We start from the raw sequence: 19,439 nt of genomic DNA, 5'->3' as shown, positions 1-19,439 counted from the left end.
AAATAAGGGTAAAAAACGTTGCTCTTGTTTTAGTTAGTCGTAAAATATTGATATTTCTACACTCAGGCTCGCGTTTGCATCGTTCATTTTGAATAAGCAAGTTTATTCGTCGTTAAGAGTTTTATTTTGAAACGCATAACAGGAAGCAGTGCACCGTTCTCTACGTGGCTGGACACGCTGGTTGGTTCGTCGTCGCACAAACCAACAGAGCGACCGGTGCCGTAGTGGAGTTTGACGTGGCACTCTGCTTCAACTGAGAGGTGTAGATAGTGAAGAGGACTCTGCCCGACACACAGGTAAACACCAGCCAACAGACGTGAGTATTTCTGTCTCCGGTAATTCTTCATTTAAATGTATTTATTGTAGAAATAGCTACGTTTCTGTCTCAGAGGAAAACTTTGTAGTAATTTCCGCGTTGCTAGCAAGATGTTTTCAGTCTGTGTGATTATAACTGAGCCGAGTGCTGTGTTGTCACATTACTGCTCCTCCTTTTTTTTTTTTTTTTAAAAAGGGCATTAAGCTACATTTATTGTCAAACAACAAGCTACGTGTTACTGCCAGAATTGTGTAGTAGCAGCAAACGGGGCCAACGTGTCCAGCTGGATGTGAATTAAAGGAAGGCAGCGATGCTTTTTTTCCTTTTTTATAAAAGCCATCATAACGGTATTCGACGTGGCAGCTCTCGAAAATGTCACACGCATTAACTATTGCACCGCTCATTTACCAGTCATATTGTATTTTTTTAAGGTTTTATTTGGGTGAAACGTGCTTAAAATTGTCACTTTAAAGTTATAAAAGTAATCATGGAGATGTCATAGGCAGCTGTTGCGCGTTGACCCAGCTGTTCCCACTTCCTTTTTAAAACTTTACAGGCCACGTTTTGTTTATAAGGCGTTATTTTATTTTGTTTTGTTTTTTTAAGGGCAAGTTTAAAAAAAACAAGTAAAACTAGGCATTTTGGTTAAACAGCCTTAATTACACGTTTATTAATGTTGGCAGAAAAACAATGCAAACACTTTGGTAAACACTATGAAATATAGAGCAAAAACAGAAATGAGCTGCTGGTGTTGTTAATTACTTATGATAAACCAACAGATTGGCATTGTTTATTGCGAGATAAAGCAGTCAAAGGTTCATCTTACTGTGTGCTAATCATCGCATGAGGTCAAATATCAGTAGTTATTTGTGTGGTTTGTAAACACTGAAGATATGATTTGGTTTTGAATCAGGAGCGTCAAGATCCACCAAATGTTTGTGCAAACGGTTGTTAATTTTATGAATGTATGATTACAAGTCACATGTAATTATGTATGTGATGCAATGAAGAACCAGACCTAAAAAGTTTTGATTTAACTTGTCCAACCTTGCCACCTGGCACACACAAGCTTCTTTAAATGCTTTTGTTCCAGATACAAACATCCAGGAGTTTTAGCAGGTTTTTACATAAACTTTTTCCATATTTCCATATTGTCTAGTGGTTTACACGTTCGCCTAACAAGCAAAAGCTTCCTGGTTTGATTCCAGGAGGAGACGCGACTGCCTTTGAGGTTTTGTCAGGAGAGGCATCCAGCGTAAAAATGAAACTTGCCAAGCTCTCCACTTTGGCAGCCAAAAGCAGCTTTATTTCCATATTAAACATATTTTTTCAGACAAAAACAAACAAGCAAATTAAAATCACTATATATAAAACTGAAGTTTACTTTTTATAATCTAAGTATCCCAGTTTTACTGCCACAGGTCATACTCTTTCATCTTGGCATGAGAAGACTGTGAGAGACATCCCAGCATCATGAGTCAACAGGGTTATGTCGCTGCACCCCCGTACTCCCAGGCCCAGCCAGGGATGGGGGCATATCAAGGTGGATTCGGATCTGGTCCTACGCAGCCCCTCTACGGGCATTATGGGGGCCCACCTCAGGCATTCAATGCTCCACCTGCAGGTAAAATGCATTTAATTGTATTAAATAGAACTCTTTTTTTGTTTATGTTGATGTGCATGTCTTTCAGAGTAAGAGTAATGGTTCAATTTGAAGCTATATCAGCTTCTAATATTATATATTATAACATAATGTCTGTTACTCACTGAAGGTATGATGAAATCATCAGTTTCCCCAGCTGCTAGCGTGCCTCTGCCTCCAGGGCCCAGTCAGTACAATCCAAACGTCCAGCAGAATGGCTCTCATCCACAAAGGTAACGGTCCTTATCAGGCTGAAAGTTCACGCTATCTGCCTGTAAAAAAAAAATAAAATAAAAAATCAATGTATTTCACCAGCCCACACCATGAAAGATGTTCACTGTTAAGTTATGTTAATAGGTTGTTGCAATAACAGCTGCTAACTTTTGCCATGTCTTTAAATCAACTTTAAAAACAAGGAACTGTGCAAATATAAGAATGCATTGAACCTCACATATAGTTCAGTGCAATAACTGTTGTTACGATCTTCAGCTACCCGGCTCCACCAGCTGTATCTGCACCGTATGGACAACCACCTCTCTCACTATACAACAGCATGACATCACCTGGCCCGCCTCCAACACAGCAGCTCACCAATCAGATGAGCTCCATGAACTTAGGCAGCCATGGTAAGTTTTCTGTATAGCCACAGATCATACGGTCTTTTCATTATAGTCATTTAGTGGAAAGGAATAAAGTGTTAGGTTAGAAAACTCACTACATAAGATGTGCTCTTTTTATTTCTTAGCCCAAGGACTGCAGAGCCCTCCTCCTCCAGCAAGCTCTGTTGTTCAGCAGCCTTTCCAGACACCCCCTACTTCAACAATGGCTCCACCACAGATGCCTCCAGGCCCGCAGTCCCCCCACATGTCCCCTCTGATGTCTCCTCCACAGTCACCCCCAGCAAGCATGCCAATAGCAAGCCAGTTGATGGCAGGCACATCAATGGAAGGCATGGGTAGACCGTTCCCTGGGCCACCTCCTCCAGGCCCTGGAGGTTTCCAGCAACCTGGTTTGGGATCTGCTGGTCAGCCAGGCTACCCCCAGCAACCAGGTAACTCTGAGCCAAAAGCAGTGGACATCACAGGTTTTCATTTAGACAGGTATCTCAACATCTGCATCTAGGGACCTTAAAATCTATACAGCATACAAAAAAGTCTGTCTGGCTTTGATTCTGATCAGGAAAATTCAAGAACAGTGTCAGCATTGTCCCCTCCTTGGAAATAGAAATACCCTTTATTGTCCCTCATTGGGGAAATTCACATGTTCTAGCAGCAAAGTGACAGGCAGATGGAGCATGCAGATTCACACAAAAGTAAAGAATACAAAATAAAAAAACAATAAATAATATACTGTAAAGGGCAGATTTACAACATAAGAAAAAAAGAATGCTGTACAGTTATTAAAAATCACATATTCAGATACAAAGAAATGTGCAGCTGAGTAGGATAATTTCTTAAAAACGATGTACAAAAAATGTGCTTAAAAACAGCAATGACAGATTATTTACAGAAAATTGAAAAAATGTGCAAATAACAGTAAACAACTTAAAGCATTTGTTGGGAGCAGTGATGGTTATAAAGTCTAACAGCATCTCATATTTAATGTGCCTCTTATGCTTGGTTCCTCTTTCAGACTGCTAATTCATCAAGTAGTTATAATACAACTGACTATTCTTGTATTCTTTCCAGTGGAGCCAATAAATACCTACAGATGTTGTTTCAATGTACAGGTCAGTTTGGAGGATACATGGCTGGGGCTCACCAAAACATGCCAGGACCCTTTACTGGCCCACCTCAGAAGAAACTGGACCCTGACTCTATCCCTAGCATTGTGAGTGAACGATTAATCTTTCTGGAAAGGCATGCCTTCACTTATCAGCACAGCACATTTGTCTTTCCTCATTTTTTGTCGTGAAGTAGGAGCTTATTCATTCTTCAAGAGTTGTGTGGCAAAATTACTGACATCTGCTACTTTGTTACTAAATATTTGCAGTGATTTTAATTAAAATGGTGGCTAATGGAAACAAAAGGATTAAGCAAAAAGTCTAAGATTACGTAAAAAGTGTTCAGGGATATTAATTTGTCTTCAGATCTGGGCATATTGACAAGAAAACGTAAACACCATGAACAGTATGTTTTTATTTTGTCATGGCAGGTCTCCTGTCTTTATGAATGATGGACATATTATGCTTTTATGTTGCAGTCTGAAGCCTGAAGCCCAAAAGCTCAGGATTCAAGCTACTCTAAATACCCAGTTTCTGTGTATTTTTCTTGAGCCCTTTGTTCAGTGTGCTGTCAAAGGGGTAGCATTACTAATATGGTCATCTCAGACTTTGAGCACAATGGCCACACCTACCTGCTGTTAAAATAAGAGGCAGCCAATCAGAACAAAGTTGGCTTATGCTACAGTCACACTAGGCAAAAACAGTGATTGGACACCACAGCGAAACCAAAATTGTTGTGACCCTGTACAGTGAACTTGTTGCCTTAGAAATGGTTGCTTTGAAGCCAGGGGTCAGGTCTTTGACCACTTGCAGTCGTTTTTTGTCTTAAAATTGAGTTTGGTGTGTCAAGACGTTGATAAAACAACTCTAAGATAGTCCAGTCTGCTATCAATCAGCTGTCCATTTGCCATTAAGTTGGGTTAACTTGGCAATTACATACCAACTTATCACATACATCAGTTTGTAATAATACCACGATTAACGGCAATAAATGAATGTGGAAATTCACATTAAGTACTTGAATGCAAACTCCAGTCATAACCTCATAGATATGAAACAGAAATTCCCTCACAAATAGTGACGTAGTTGCTACGAGACAGCGATTTAACTGCAAAATGGCCTAAGTGCTCAGCAACTGTTTTTATATAGGACTATAACTGGAATACAACCAGTTTGCAAGCAGCTGAGTCGAGTCCACTACTGCAAAGAGATATGTACTCATCGCCATGGACTGAGTCAGACTCTGCCTGTCTTTATGACTTACATGGAAATATTTTGCAAACCTTGTCTGAGAGTGACTGCAGTCAGCCAAAAGTAGCCAAAAGTGGTTGCCCCGAGGTTGAGGGTGTTGCATACTCAACCCATTACAAAATATTTTTTAATACAATAAACTGGACATTGTAGGGATGGTAACCTAAAGGAAAAGGAGCTAAAACAGCTCGTTTCAGACAATGGATCAACTTCGGGCAAGTCTCAGTATAAGATAAATAACAATTATTTTTAACGGTAGTAAAAACATGGAGTTGAAAACTAGCATAAGATGATTACCTTTAATGAAGTATCCATTCTAAAAAAAAATGTGCTTTTAACTAAATGGTGTTAATAAATATCAGATTGTACTTTAATGCATAACATTTCTACTTTAGACCCAAGTGATCGAGGATGACCAAGTGAAACAAGGAGGACAGGTTTTCACCACAAACATCAGAGGACAGGTTCCACCTCTCGTCACCACTGACTTCACGGTGACAGATCAAGGTAAAAAATGGATATCCAAACTTGTCGTTGAGCATTTAGTTAAAATATATTTACAGTAGAGTATTCATTTATCTCCTTATAGCGAGTTTATTAGGGAAAGATATAACAGTAAAAACAAAGAACTGTTCTTATATTGATATAAATAAATAAATAAATAAATAAAGACTGGGTAGCAGAGCATGAAAAATGAAAACAATAAAACTTTAATAGACTAGAAAATCATCAGTAAAAAAAAGTCTTAATATAACAATATAAAATGGAATAAACAACAGGTTATTTATGCTTCTTTTTGCTAAATCCAGGTAATGCCAGTCCCAGATTCATCCGCTGCACCACCTACTCGCTTCCCTGCACCGCTGATTTGGCCAAGCAGTGCCAAGTACCCCTTGCTGCCATCATCAAACCCTTTGCCAGTTTGCCAAAGAATGAGGTAAATTACCGTTTCAGATAAAACTTGATCCGGTCGCAACACAAAATTAAGATTCTACTATAAAAGGTGGACATAGCTACTGTAAGGTCATCCATGCATTTCTCAAGGTTTGCATTTTCATTGTTGCAGTCTTAGTTTCAAAACACTGGACGTGATGAGGAGGAGTGAAATCGCTTTTAAAGGAGCCTTATCTGCGGTATGCTAACAATTTGTGGTTGATTGTTATCAAATGAGCATACCACAGATAATCCTTTTTCAAATGTATGACTAAGATTTATAAAATAATAATAATTTAATTATATTTTTAACTCAGTATGACCCAAAATGATGAACCCATTAGCAAAGTGTTTACAGAGACCAAGGGAGCAAGCTGTTTTCCTATAGACTTCTATAGGAATAGATGGTTTTTTGCACCATAGCTATTTCCATCTGGTAGAATAGATAGAATGCAGATTTTTAGGTACTAATGCATCAGCTTAATATTTCTGACCTGGAAATTACAATCTTTTTTTTATATACAGCCTGTTGTTAAGATACAAGAGAAAGAGAGAAGAAAACAAACTCGTGCTGTAAATGTAACATTTGCAAAGACTGATGCTAATATACACCACTGTCTCTGTCAGGCTGAGAATTTATTCATATCTGTTGATCGTCCATCCCACACTTATCCTTGGACTGAACTGTGTTTTTGAAATATATAATGATTCATTAATCTTACTCATAAAGAACACTTGACACTGACTGTTTTTAATGCTGTAGAAGGAGAACCAGTTGTTTATGCCATATTCTCCCAAAGAGTTTGACACTTTATACAGTCTGTTTTAAAGTCTTTTTGGCATCCTCCTGTAAGAGACGGGATCATTAAAATGTCAAAAGTCACTTGTGATGGTTACATATTCTGCACTGTTAATTCTCCTTTAATAGATGTTTCCATGAACTACAAAAGATCATTTGTCCCGCGAATGACCTCCTTTTGGATCACGTGTGGTCCAAGAACCCTGTCTTAGATATTTTCCCCTCTACACTCGCCTTGTCCCAGACACCAGTTGGCCTTTTTAGGCAATGTTAGCACTGTCTCATCTGGCTTTTGGCTAATTGGCTAATGTCAGATCTGCAGGGACCAGAGAAGAAAAAAAGTCTTATACAAAAAGAATGGAAAATCAGAGTGTGGCACACTCAGTCCCATCCAGTGCAAAAGGGAATTTAGAGTAGCCATACTTAATCACTGCTCTGAGGTTGTAGAAGACCAAAAGAGCACGCTGCTGGGTTTTAATGTTGTTTCATTGCTGTTATCATCCAACAGCTTTTGCTTAGCTCCAAGATATTATAAACACTTTTACTCTCCTCCTTAAATTTGCTGGTGTAATAATAAACCTGCTTGCTGCCCTGTCTACATGTGTTTTAAGGCACTGGAGTTCATCTGAAGCAAACATGTTCAGTTTATGTTGTGTCAGAGAGTATTAAATAAACAGTGCAAAGACACTCTGTCATCTGTGCGTGGTGTGCGTAATACTCACCATTTCTATTCTATTTTATGATAAACTGTTCTCATTTTGAAAGCAAAGTGTGTTTTTATTTGGGTGCCATAGAGCTGATCTATATTAGTGTTAGCATCTATCTATCTATCTATCTATCTATCTATCTATCTATCTATCTATCTATCTATCTATCTATCTATCTATCTATCTATCTATCTATCTATCTATCTATCTATCTATCTATCTATCTATCTATCTAATTAATACATCTTCTCTTTATTCTCTGTGCAGACTCCGCTGTATGTTGTGAATCATGGTGATACAGGCCCCGTCCGCTGCAATCGATGCAAGGCCTATATGTGCCCTTACATGCAATTTATTGATGGAGGGCGCCGCTACCAGTGTGGTTTCTGCAACTGTGTCAATGAAGGTACAGTACAATACAGAAAATCTAACTATATTTTAATCCTTGGACTCTGTGTGTGATTCACTGTTCAGAATATTACAATATTGTTATTGTTATACTGGATCTTGTGGCAGCATCCCAGTTCATCCACTGTCTGAAACAAGTTGTTGAGCTCTATCCCCCCTCTCTTTAAGACATATTTTCCTTGTGACTGACTGCACTTCATCCATTTGAAAGGCAGATGGGTGTTTATAGCCAGAGCTGAGTGCTTAAGATGACCATATCTTATTGACGTCATGTGGAGTAAACAGTCAGAAAAAACAAAAACAAACGACTGTTTAGAGCAGTCTAAAGCCTGAACTTTCGGCTCGCAGGGATTACTTATACAAATTTTAACCTCATTATTTGAAAGTCTGTCCAAGGGAGCAAGATGAAAGTTATTTAATTTAATTTAAAGAAGAACACAAAGCACACAATGATCACGTCCAGCTCAACCCAGAGTTATATTTCTCTCTCTGCTCCTAGTGCCAGTCTTCTACTTCCAACATCTGGACCACATGGGCCGAAGGGTGGACTTCTATGAGAGGCCCGAACTGTCCCTGGGATCGTATGAGTTTGTAGCCACTCTGGATTACTGTAAGGTACACAAAGACTGATATCCAGTACACAATATGCAGGGTAAATAAAGCTGGTCAGATTGATAGAAACAAGCACTTAGATTCAGGCGTTGTTTGCTTGTGAAAGGCAGAGTTTATGCACTGATGCAACTGAATGATGTATCGCTTCAAATAGCTGATTCTTTGTTTAGTTTGTTGAACGCAGTAAAAGAGATTTGTATCGGCAGAACCGCTTTTTGGATTTTTCAAAGGACATTTTTGGCCAAACATCCTGTGTTTTCAGCATCATCCGAACAGGACAGAAGAGGGTTCAGCTCAGTCTCTTCAAAGTACAAAAAAACTGTCAATGATGCCAATCAGTGTCCCCACCGAGCCTATTGAGAACATTAGAGGGTTAAAGTAAGTAGGCAAAGCTGAGTCACTCCACTGGCCTACTTTTGCTCTGTTTAATATGCCTTATAAACAATCTAGGCAAGGCCAGATAATAAACAAAAGCCTGTAAGGTGAGTGTCTTGTAATGGGTTGTAACTGTGGAAACATAATATCTCACTGACAAGCCCCCTCACACACTTCACTGCTGTTCCCTTCTTTTTAGCAATTTATCCCTGATACGGTGTTCACAGTTACAAACAAGCATAGAAGGAAATATCTTTGATGAATAACAGAAACCTAAAGTGGAAGACAATGATTGATCCTGTTATGAGCTCACTGATATAGGTCTCTGATAACAGTGTGTTATCTCATGACTTGTGTGTTTAAAAGGCCAAGGAGAGCTGCTTTCTTATTTGTAAATTCGACATGTTACGTTGGAGGTCAGCCAAGCTATCATTGCCCGAAAAGGAGCAACTCATTTATTATGCCTGCTGCTGTTTCTCCCACAGAACAACAAGCCTCCAAATCCTCCTGCCTACATCTTCATGATTGATGTGTCCTATAACAACATTAAGAGTGGCCTGGTAAAGCTGATATGTGATGAGCTGAAGACTCTGCTGGAGAAGCTGCCCAGGTACACACAGTAAAAAGCACACTTGCTCACTACGCTGCAGGGCTTCCCCTGAAGCCTTATAGATCAGCAATCCTGCTGAACGTCAGCTGAACATGAAACTTTGCAGATGACGGGTACGAGGGAGCGCCAAAAGTGGTGCCGAAAAGGGAAAATATGACAGTGCACGCTCTCATCTTTGAAAAGTATCCTAAACAAAAAGCTTTGTTATGGTTTTCTGTTAAGAATGACTTGATTTGTGTTAGAGGAGAGGATGGTGTACTTCACCTGGTTACTTCCAAAATAACTTGGAAACTGTCTTGCCTTCTCACTCGTCCATCAGTGCCAGCAACAATATTTCCTTAAATGTCTCCTGCCATGACATCACTCTTTAAACACCTAGCAGAAGCATATGCAAGATAAGGGCTTCTTTAGCTGCGTTTGAACCTCTGCTTTTGCTTTCACAGGCACTAAATTAAACCCACTGGATACTCAGTGGTTTTCATGTGGTTCATGTAATTCTGCAGTATTTGGAAAAAATGCATGAATAATTCACTTACGAAGGTGGAGGGAACTTTAAATAGATCCAGATGTAGATGAAGGCTTTTAATGATATTTTTTTATCACCACTGGTATGAGGAAGAGCACAATAAATAAAATCTGCTGAATCTCTTATTTAGAAAAGCAGCTGTAGCTGTAGAGAACCCCTGAGGAGCTGTTTCCAGTCACATTACATATTCCTACAGTGCGATCCCTTGATTTAAGAACATACGTCTACAAAGTGCAGTTGGGATTGTCAGGAAAGAATGTTTTGAAATCACTCATATGGTGACAGGTTTTTATTCATGGTCCAGGTCAGTGCAGCTGCCTATTAGACTTCTGAATCCAGGGGGTTCTGGTAAATGTCAGCAGGTACTGCGTCTTTAATTCTTTACATGTGCTGTCACCTAAACCCAAAGTCATCTTTGTGTGCCTGGAGGCACAGTGTAGAAGCAAAAAATGACCACGGCAGGCAAGACTCCCCAGCAAATACACATCCTTTGGATTTAGTCCATCCTGGAATTCACTGATTGCTCGTTCTCTCCACAGAGAGGAAGGCATGGACACCTCAGCAATAAAGGTCGGCTTTGTCACCTACAACAAGGTCCTTCATTTCTACAACGTGAAGAGCACTTTGGCTCAGCCGCAGATGATGGTGGTGTCAGACACGGCCGAGATGTTCGTCCCGCTGCTCGATGGCTTCCTTGTCAACTACCAGGACTCGAGGGCCGTCATCTACAAGTAAGAAGCACTTCGTCACTGATGTGCGGAATCACTGTTTATCTTGGAGGCCCTCTAGCAGAGAGCATCTGACGCAAAGAGACAAAATAGTCTTTCTGTACTGTCAAACATTTCAAGAGTAGCTGTTGTGAAAGCATTAACGAGGCAGTGTGACACGTCTGTGTCAAACCATAATCCTCTTGCTTGTCTCTGCAGCCTCCTGGACCAGATCCCTGACATGTTTGCGGACACCGCTGAGAGCGAAACGGTCTTTGCCCCTGTCATCCAGGCCGGCGTGGAGGCATTTAAGGTTAGCCTCAGTGTGACACCTGTCAACACTGAAGGGGAACTTAGTGTGGCTCCCTGAAACAAACACTTACTGTAGGTTTGTTTCAGGGAGGGTGTGGGTTTCCTAAAGGTTTGGGGTGATTTAAATCTAAAACATAGTGCTGCTATGCTCTCACCAACACTGGCTCTCAAGCTTGAACTCATTCAACCTATCAACTGAGTGAAGCAACATGTAGATTTTACTCCCCCTGATATGTTTGTGTTTACTTAAAGTCCAGCAAGCTTTCCCAGTGATATGAAGTCAGTGTTTTGGCCAATGACAAAGGAAAAGTTCCCACGCAGCTTTTAATTGGAAGCAGTTGCGATTTTACACAACAGCGAGGAGTCAGAGACGTATTTATTTGTTCGTGCCCATTTATGTGGCGTACATGAAGTCTAGCATTAGAATAATTGCAGGAGTTGATATTTTTCACCTCCTGACCTCGTGGCTAAGCGAGATCTTCTTTTCCCCTTCCATCTCTTGCCGCCCTCCAGGCAGCAGAATGTAGCGGAAAGCTCTTCATCTTCCACTCGTCCATGCCCACTGCCGAGGCTCCAGGCAAACTGAAGAACAGGGATGATAAAAAGCTGGTCAACACAGATAAGGAGAAGGCGAGTACCTTTTTGTGTCAGTTGTGCCCCTAATCTGAATTCTGAATACACAGCGCTGGGCTGAAGGAAAACCAATGCTGGTCTGATCTCAGTCTAATTACAATAAGTGGTTGAAACTGGTGACCTAATCTTGGTAAATTGTCTTGTACTTTTCCATAGACCCTGTTCCAGCCTCAGAAAGGTGTTTATGAGCAGCTGTCTAAAGACTGTGTGGCAAGTGGCTGCTGTGTGGATCTCTTCCTCTTCCCCAGCCAGTATACGGACATAGCAACCATGGCTGATGTGCCGTCACACACCGGAGGCTCCGTCTATAAGTACAGCAACTTCCAGGTACCAGCAGACGTGTGGTGCCTGTTTACATTGTATTTGGCACTAAGTGCACACACACACACACACAAATGCTGCATGCAGACCCATAACGAGCAGTTGTTTTATTCTTGTAATTATATTAAGAAGTCCTAATTTCACACAGAGGCAAAGTTTGCTGCCTAATAAAAGTGAATTGTACCTGCATAATGAGTTTGGCACAGAAGCCAGTCTGATATAAAATAGTCCCAAAGGAATGGTGCAGTAAGCATGGGAAGTTTAAACATATTGAAAAAGTACAGTGTTGATTTGTATGCCTGGATCTGCTTCCTACAGACATGGCTCCAGCAGGAACGACACTGCCATCTGCTGGCTAAAACTTTGTTTGTTTGGGGTTTTTTTTTTGCTTTTTGTTGACAGGTAGAGACAGATGGGGAGCATTTTCTGAGGGACCTGAGGAAAGATGTACAGAAGAGCATCGGGTTTGATGCCATCATGCGTGTTCGTACTAGCACGGGTAAGAGAAAAGACAAGGTCACTCTTTTGGTGTGTTCTGATCTATCACGGCGAGTCACCTCCCAGTTTTTCACACTGGTCTGTGTCTCCTTTAGGCTTCAGAGCCACCGACTTCTTTGGCGGCATTTATATGAACAACACCACAGATGTAGAGATGGCAGCGGTGGACTGCGACAAGGGCATGACAGTAGAGTTCAAGCACGACGACACACTGAGCGAGGAGACAGGAGCGCTCATGCAGGTGTGTGTTAAACCGAGCTTTATTCCAGACTGGTCATATTTGAAATCTTTTCTCTGAAGATTAAAAACCCAAGGGTATGTTTAAAGCTTATGTTTCACGCTTTTTCCCAGTGTGCCTTGCTGTACACCACCATCAGCGGGCAGCGGCGACTCCGTATCCACAACCTGAGTCTGAACTGCAGCTCGCAGTTGTCAGAGCTGTACAAGAGCTGCGAGACCGATTCGCTCATCAACTTCTTTGCCAAATCAGGTTAGATTCCTTTGGAGTTCAGGTGGACTGCATTAGTTAAAACTCTGCTTGTGGAAAACATATTTTATGATGTAGTGCAGAGACACGGCCTGCTAACACACTCGAATGTCATCTGACATTTGTTGAATATATCCCATGTATCACTAAATAATCTACTTTTACTCAGTGATGTATGTGAACCGTATGTTTCACATGATGCCGTCCTTCTGTAACCTGCACATAGCGGACCATGAGTCCAGCTGTGTTACTGACCTCTGTTACCTTTTGGTTTTTGCCTTTTCCTCCACCTTTCTTTCCCCCATACTTGCCATCAGATGCCTCTGAGCCCCCCACCGTGTTTTTCTTCTCTCCTGCTCTTGCTTTGCTTTTTTTTTTTAACTAATCGTTTGTCCTGCCCACTCAGCTTACCGTGCCATATTGAACCAGCCTCTAAAGAATGTGAGGGAGATCCTGGTGAACCAGACGGCTCACATGCTGGCCTGCTACAGGAAGAACTGTGCCAGCCCCTCTGCTGCTAGCCAGGTCGGAGAATCACACCTAGAAAGAAGTTTCAATGTATATTTTGACTTTAGGATAAAAATAGCTAACGATATATTTTTTTTAATAAATCCACCTGTAGCTGATCCTTCCTGATGCCATGAAAGTGTTCCCAGTCTACATGAACAGTCTGATGAAAACTGCCCCCCTGGTGGGCAGCACTGAGCTCTCCACGGACGACAGAGCCCACCAGAGGCTGTCGGTCATGGCCATGGGGGTGGAGGACACCCAGCTGCTGCTCTACCCACGCCTCATCCCTCTGGTAGGGAATAAAAACACTTTGCGCTTGGTCATCTTAGTTAGACGTACACTATTAGTTTCACTTGGTAAACCCTTTGTACTGTTTTTCAGCACAACATAGACGTCAACAGCGAGAAGCCGGCCACTCCTGTGCGCTGCTCTGAGGAGCGTCTCACAGACTCTGGCATCTTCCTGCTGGAGAACGGCCAGTCCATGTTCCTGTGGCTGGGCCAAGCAAGCTCACCAGACCTCATCCAGAGCCTGTTCAACCTGCCCTCCCTCGCCCACCTGCAAGGACACATGGTCAGCATTCATTTTATTCCATCACTTTGGCCTCAGTGTGCTCAGAATCCACATGAAATTGTGTTTGAGATATTAGAGTTGACATTTTACCTCCCCGGTGCCTGGAGGCATTACGGTATGGTCAGAGAATGTCTGGATGGTAAAAGTCCAGTTTTGAGAAATAATCTCAGCACATCATAATTCAGTCATGTTCGACTGTGCCCACATTTTATCAAGTATGACTCACTTGAACTCCACTGCTGTGTAAAATGAGCTAAACTGAGTCAAAGCTTTTGTAAACCTCAAAGTTTTAAACAAGTACGCCCCGCACACAGAGCTCAAAGATCCGTGTTTATTTTCAAAGGCAGAACTCAAACACTTCAGTATGTGTTACAGGAAGGAGGCAAGCAGTATTTAGGACTGGTCTTTATTTTTAGTGATCAAACTGCTCCTAATTACACTAAATCTTTTTTTTTTGTTTTGTTTTGTTTTGTTTTAGTGTGCGCTGCCGGAGCTTGACAACCCTTTGTCGAGGAAGGTCCGCTCCATCATCAGTGGCCTTCTTGAAAAGAGGTCAAACTCTATGAAGGTAAGCAGAAACACAATCCAAAAGCATTGTTTAAACACAGTTCACATCCTTTTTATTTGAACTTTAAACCAGAGAGAACATAGTTTACTCGAGGTGAGGCAGAGCAGACGATATTGAGGCTTTTGTTGATCTCTGCTTCCCTCTAGTGGAGCTTTACAGTAAATGCATTCCCCCAAAAGTTGCAAAAACATCATTTATTTATTCATGTTTTGTCCTGTTTCTATATAAATAGTCTAATTAAAGTACATCTACAGAAAGCACTGTACAAATGGCCCCATGCACTGCACACCCAGTGCTATTGAGCAGTTAATATATAGAAAGTTTGAATCCTGGATCCACAGAGGACCACACACACACACACACACACACACACACACACACACACATCAGCCTTAAAGTGAAGCTGAAGTAAATTCAGGCTATAGATGAGAAACATGTTCCACAAAAACAGGAACGTGCCAGCTGTGACAACAGAAACAATGTGAGTACATTTTGTAGTGTGACAGCTCCTGTGTTCCAGCTGTACTGGAAATCAGTCACACATCTCTTTTCTGCCCTGCTCAGCTGCAAATTGTGAGGCAGAAAGACAAACCCGAGATGCTGTTCCGTCAGTTCCTGGTGGAGGACAAAGGCTTGCACGGCGGGGCTTCCTACATGGACTTCCTTTGCTACGTTCACCGAGAGATCAGGCAGCTGCTAACCTAACCCGCTCCTCATGATTGGGCTCAGTTTCCCCAACTGGACCGTGTGCAAACCTCTAAGGATCAGTCTCATTAGGTTTTGTTTGAATCTTTAAGATGAGCCACAGAATGACAAGAAGAAACAAGGAACCAGGGAGAGCCTGTTGTCAATTCAACCTCCAGAGTCCAAAGTTGCCTTATCATCGTTTAGTGTGCCCACAGTATGATCTTCAAATAACCACTTGACACATGAGGAACTTTAAAGTAAATAAGGGAATGAAATGGACAACACATTGAGGATTTCCCGCTTGGGTACTCTGTGTGATGGACTGACATCGGTGCCTGGGGCTGAAATGCACTCTGGCACGAGGCCCATCGGCATAAGCAGTACAACACTCACTGTGTATTCAATCGGTTAAAGTGTTTTTCCCCATTTTACTTTATAGATTTATAGGATCTGGATTAGACAAGGGGTTATTTGTGGGCCATACTGTAGACGTTCACTAGTCTTTGTTACTCTCCCAGGAAGACTGAGTATATTTCAGTATATTTCACTTTTTAAAACTCTCTTTTTTAAACAACAGATGTTCAGAGAATATTTACAATATTTAAAGGTCTTGCAGAGGTTTCTACATTTTATCACGCATTTGGTGTCTGACCAGAAAATGCATTTCAATAAATGTTTAAAATATGTATCCGTCGTTTCATAATTTAACAGAAACAACGCTGAAACAAAAGCCACAGGCTGCCAGGACCGAAGCCCGGTCCTGTTATCGCACCCCGAGTGATTCAAAGCATTCGATTCACACATGCCCCCACCAAAGATCTCATTCTTTGACCATTTATGGCTTCACAGCATGCAGTAGTAAACATAACGTTTTGTTTGGGTGCTCTGAGCGCACAATGAGACGAACACAGCTGCGGCTCTACATAGAGAACACGTCTGATGAAAAGTGACACTTTTTCTTTTCCAATTACACGCGACTCAGAGTCGGTGCTCAAAACGGAAAATATTTAGTGAGGAATTACCTCAACAATCCAACATAGGAATTTATATATGACTTTTTGTTGTTGTTGGTTTGGGCCTGCGCTGCTGTTGTGCTTCAACGGCAGAACGTTTTAATTTATACGTCTACTTTTCTGGCAGATAAAAACAGTCGAGCTACTGTTTGACTGTTTGTGTCGGCTGATCATTAGTGTAAGGGACTATCTGCTTACTGCATAACCATCCAAAATCATTAAATCTTGTATTCAGTGATAACATGTAACATCGTCACTTCTGTTAAGAGGTACTGTATTTGCATGAGTGTAATTAATGTTATCCATTTGCCTGCTTTTACATTGATATATGTAACATCATAAAATCTACACGTCTCTGTATGATACAATATAATTCTGTATGGTTTATAAGCAAACTTATCTCAGGTAATTTAAGTATGTAGAAAGCAGTGGCTGGAATCTGACTGGAAAGATCGTTTTTGTGGAAATTTGTGCCAGATGCATTTCATTTCTCACCTTAAATGTCCTTTTTTTTTAAAAAATCCAAGTAAACTATTGTCTTTAAATGTTGCTCAACTTTGTGAACGTTTATGTTTTGTTTACAAGTGCAATTTATTACATCACCCTCTGACGTATATTAAAATGAAAACTTCACATCCATACGCCTCATTGCCGCCGTTCTTTTTAAACCAGAACATTGTTGCGAAAGAGATAGTAGCACTTACCACGACTGATGCTCATCCTCCTACTTCAGTATCCATTTTAGCTACACTTAGTAAGATTCAAAATACAAAATTCATTTTTTTTCATCCGCTTTTTTTCTCTATACACTCTAAACAACAATATTATTATATATCCCAGTTTATGCCATTCAGGCAAGAAAGAATAAAGTCAATCGCCTTGTGCAATTCCGCCTTGCTACCACCAGGAGGCATGAGGTATCTGTTCTTCAGTGAGAACCAGTAAGCACAACACACACTACATGGTCAAAAGTATTTGGGCCACGCCTCTTAATCTTTATTTCAGCTGTTTTCAGTCCCACTGATGTATGAAATCAATAACCGAGCCACGCAGGCTGCCTTTACAAACATTTGTGAACAAATGGTTCGAATGAGTTCAACGAATTTCAGGGTGGTACTATAATAGGACACCGCAGCAACAGATCAGTTCATGAAATTTCTTCCCTTCAAGATATTCCACGATGGGATTATTGGAAAGTGGAAGTGTTTAGGAAACACAGCAGCTCAGCCATGAAGCGTCAGATTGTGAAGTTGCAGAGCGGGGCTCAGTAACTGCAGAGCTCCAAACCTCCTCTGGCGTTAACATCAGCACGGAAACTGTGCACCGGGAGCTTCATGGCTTGGGTTTCCATTGCTGAGCCGCTCCCGTAGGTGCAATGTGTAGGTGGCCTGGTACTTTTAGATCTAAAATATGATGTGCTTTTGATGGAATGGATTCAAAAAAGTTTTGCCTGCAAACTATTTTATCTGTTTGTAACTTTCCAAATCAACCGTGTTGCTCTTTTGTATTCTGTGGTGGATAAAAGTTACTTTTCATCATCAGGTCTCTACAAATAAAATACAAATCACACTCAAACAAGCGGTTTAACAAACAGCAAGTTAAACAAGCTAAAACCAAACACACTATCTCCTTTTACATGAATAACAAGAAGCAGGGCTGAGAAAAAAGGGTCATTTTCTTTACTAAATTATGGATGATTAACATGCCTCACTGAGGAGGTTCATATGTTCGCGACTCCCAGTGATACATCGTAGAAACACACTGTACACTTCGAAGGACAAACATGATAAACCATTAAATGTTGCGGCACATTAACCATAAACCACAGTTCTCAAGTATAAGTCGTATTTCTGCCTACTTCCTGTGTCTAATATCCAAGTCTCTGTGAAAAAGAGCAAGAAAAAAAGAGAGAGCATGTCAGACAGAAACACTCAGACACACTTGAGACACTTCTCTCAATAATCCAGTAGTTTTTGCTAACATTTGGGAGCCAATCAAACCAATCAGGCTGAATCGGTGTGGGCAGCTGCATCCCACAGGATGGAGGAGGAGGAGGAGGAGGGAAACAGCAAGAAAACCCAAACTAATGAGTATAATACAAAGTTTGTACCAATAACCAAACCCCACTGGCCTTTCTTATTAAAAACAGTGACTCATATGAACAAATCTAAAGACCTGAAAATCACCCGAGGGTGACTTTTCATGTAATACTGTACAATGACCTGAACACCTTATAAATAATCCCAAGCACTGCTCCTAGTGTAAACTCATAAAACCCAAAGAAAAACATACTGATGGATGATTTTACTTTACAGGAAATATACATACATGAGGTTAAATGAATTCCACTGAAAGCAGCATTTCTCCTATGACAAAGAAATGGTTGTATAACATCATACTCACGGTAAATAAAGCTACCTGTGTGCTTCTGTAGACAAACCATCGATATTATGGTCCGAGTTTGACATCAATACAATCCTTGTGTTGTCTCATTCTAGTTGGCAAGTAAACAAGAACAAAAGTTTCTCATAGAGTTCTTATCTAATAATGTTTTTTATAGTATGTACAGTTTAAAATGGTAAAATGTGTTGTTTTTTCTTTTTTCCCCCTCTAAACAGTTCCTTCAAAGAGCAGAAAGACAGACCACGATGGCTAACTAAATCGGGCGGGAACACTCTGGAATTGGGAGCCGGTCTGGAATGTAAAAGCAGACGGAGTGTGACGTTACATCCGATGTTTTGTTCGGGTGTTTCTAATGCTGTAGAAAGTCACAGTGATCTGATTTGGCAGTAAATAAAACAGGACGAAATCTGTCTGAAGCCTTTCGTTAGACGTCTTAGGCAGAACTCTGAGTTCGGCAAACACAAAGACGCTCCAGAGACAGAAGGCGGAAATCAACCTTAAAGTTAATGGTTTCATTTGAAGCATCTCCTTTTAATCCATTTTCACTATTTCACTTAGAAGTTTCCCGAATTTGTTTAAAAGAAAGCGGCAACCAGCTCCAGAGTGTCCACGGCTATACTGCCTACTCATAACTGAGGCCCTCTGTAATGAAGAATAATTTTATCTATGGTCAAAAAGTCTGCATAGCACACTGTACACAGTATGAGTCCAAGTCAGTAACTGGGCCAAGCTAAAGATGATGGTCTCTTCCAAATCCTCCACAGCCAGCCCAAAATTAAAGAACGTTTTCAAAGAGGTGCATCGATCGCATGATGTTTTCATCCT

General features: G+C 40.9%; 2 protein-coding genes across 9 annotated transcripts in view; one reads left to right on the top strand and one right to left on the bottom strand.

Moving 5' to 3' along the window:
- Nucleotides 1-149: 149 nt before the first annotated feature.
- On the top strand, nucleotides 150-16,061 carry sec24d (SEC24 homolog D, COPII coat complex component). 2 transcript variants are annotated; one of them, XM_019352565.2, is made up of 23 exons: nucleotides 150-296; nucleotides 1,738-1,940; nucleotides 2,089-2,191; nucleotides 2,448-2,584; nucleotides 2,704-3,009; nucleotides 3,688-3,788; nucleotides 5,328-5,439; nucleotides 5,742-5,869; nucleotides 7,639-7,777; nucleotides 8,279-8,394; nucleotides 9,252-9,376; nucleotides 10,442-10,633; nucleotides 10,829-10,922; nucleotides 11,435-11,551; nucleotides 11,711-11,881; nucleotides 12,278-12,374; nucleotides 12,469-12,614; nucleotides 12,725-12,863; nucleotides 13,267-13,385; nucleotides 13,483-13,662; nucleotides 13,752-13,943; nucleotides 14,422-14,511; nucleotides 15,076-15,216. In XM_019352565.2, the coding sequence occupies exons 2-23, from the start codon at nucleotides 1,790-1,792 to the stop codon at nucleotides 15,214-15,216; spliced, it is 3,096 nt and encodes a 1,031-aa protein (XP_019208110.1). In that variant the 5' UTR covers nucleotides 150-296; nucleotides 1,738-1,789. The 2 variants fall into 2 exon arrangements, with proteins under 2 accessions (XP_019208110.1, XP_003450365.1); XM_003450317.5 differs by having other exon boundaries at nucleotides 168-316; nucleotides 15,076-16,061.
- Nucleotides 16,062-16,498: 437 nt separating this feature from the next.
- Nucleotides 16,499-19,439, bottom strand: part of kcnip4a (potassium voltage-gated channel interacting protein 4a) — a 147,377-nt gene continuing 144,436 nt past the window's right edge. For all 7 annotated transcript variants that reach the window (XM_005468193.4, XM_005468197.4, XM_025905604.1 and 4 more), the window contains one exon: nucleotides 16,499-19,437. In XM_005468193.4, coding sequence (XP_005468250.1) covers nucleotides 19,390-19,437 — 48 coding nt within the window. In that variant the 3' untranslated portion in view covers nucleotides 16,499-19,389. The remainder of the gene's footprint in view (nucleotides 19,438-19,439) is intronic.

Source organism: Oreochromis niloticus, linkage group LG3, assembly GCF_001858045.2.
Source record: "Oreochromis niloticus isolate F11D_XX linkage group LG3, O_niloticus_UMD_NMBU, whole genome shotgun sequence".
NCBI lineage: Eukaryota > Metazoa > Chordata > Actinopteri > Cichliformes > Cichlidae > Oreochromis > Oreochromis niloticus.
This window is presented reverse-complemented; position numbering and strand designations above follow the sequence as displayed.

Coding starts and splice junctions, on each gene's coding strand:
- sec24d (XM_003450317.5), top strand. CDS start 1,790: ATGAGTCAACAGGGTTATGTCGCTGCACCCCCGTACTCCCAGGCCCAG. Junction 2,192..2,447: donor AATGGCTCTCATCCACAAAG/GTAACGGTCCTT, acceptor TACGATCTTCAG/CTACCCGGCTCCACCAGCTG. Junction 12,615..12,724: donor AGACAGGAGCGCTCATGCAG/GTGTGTGTTAAA, acceptor GCTTTTTCCCAG/TGTGCCTTGCTGTACACCAC.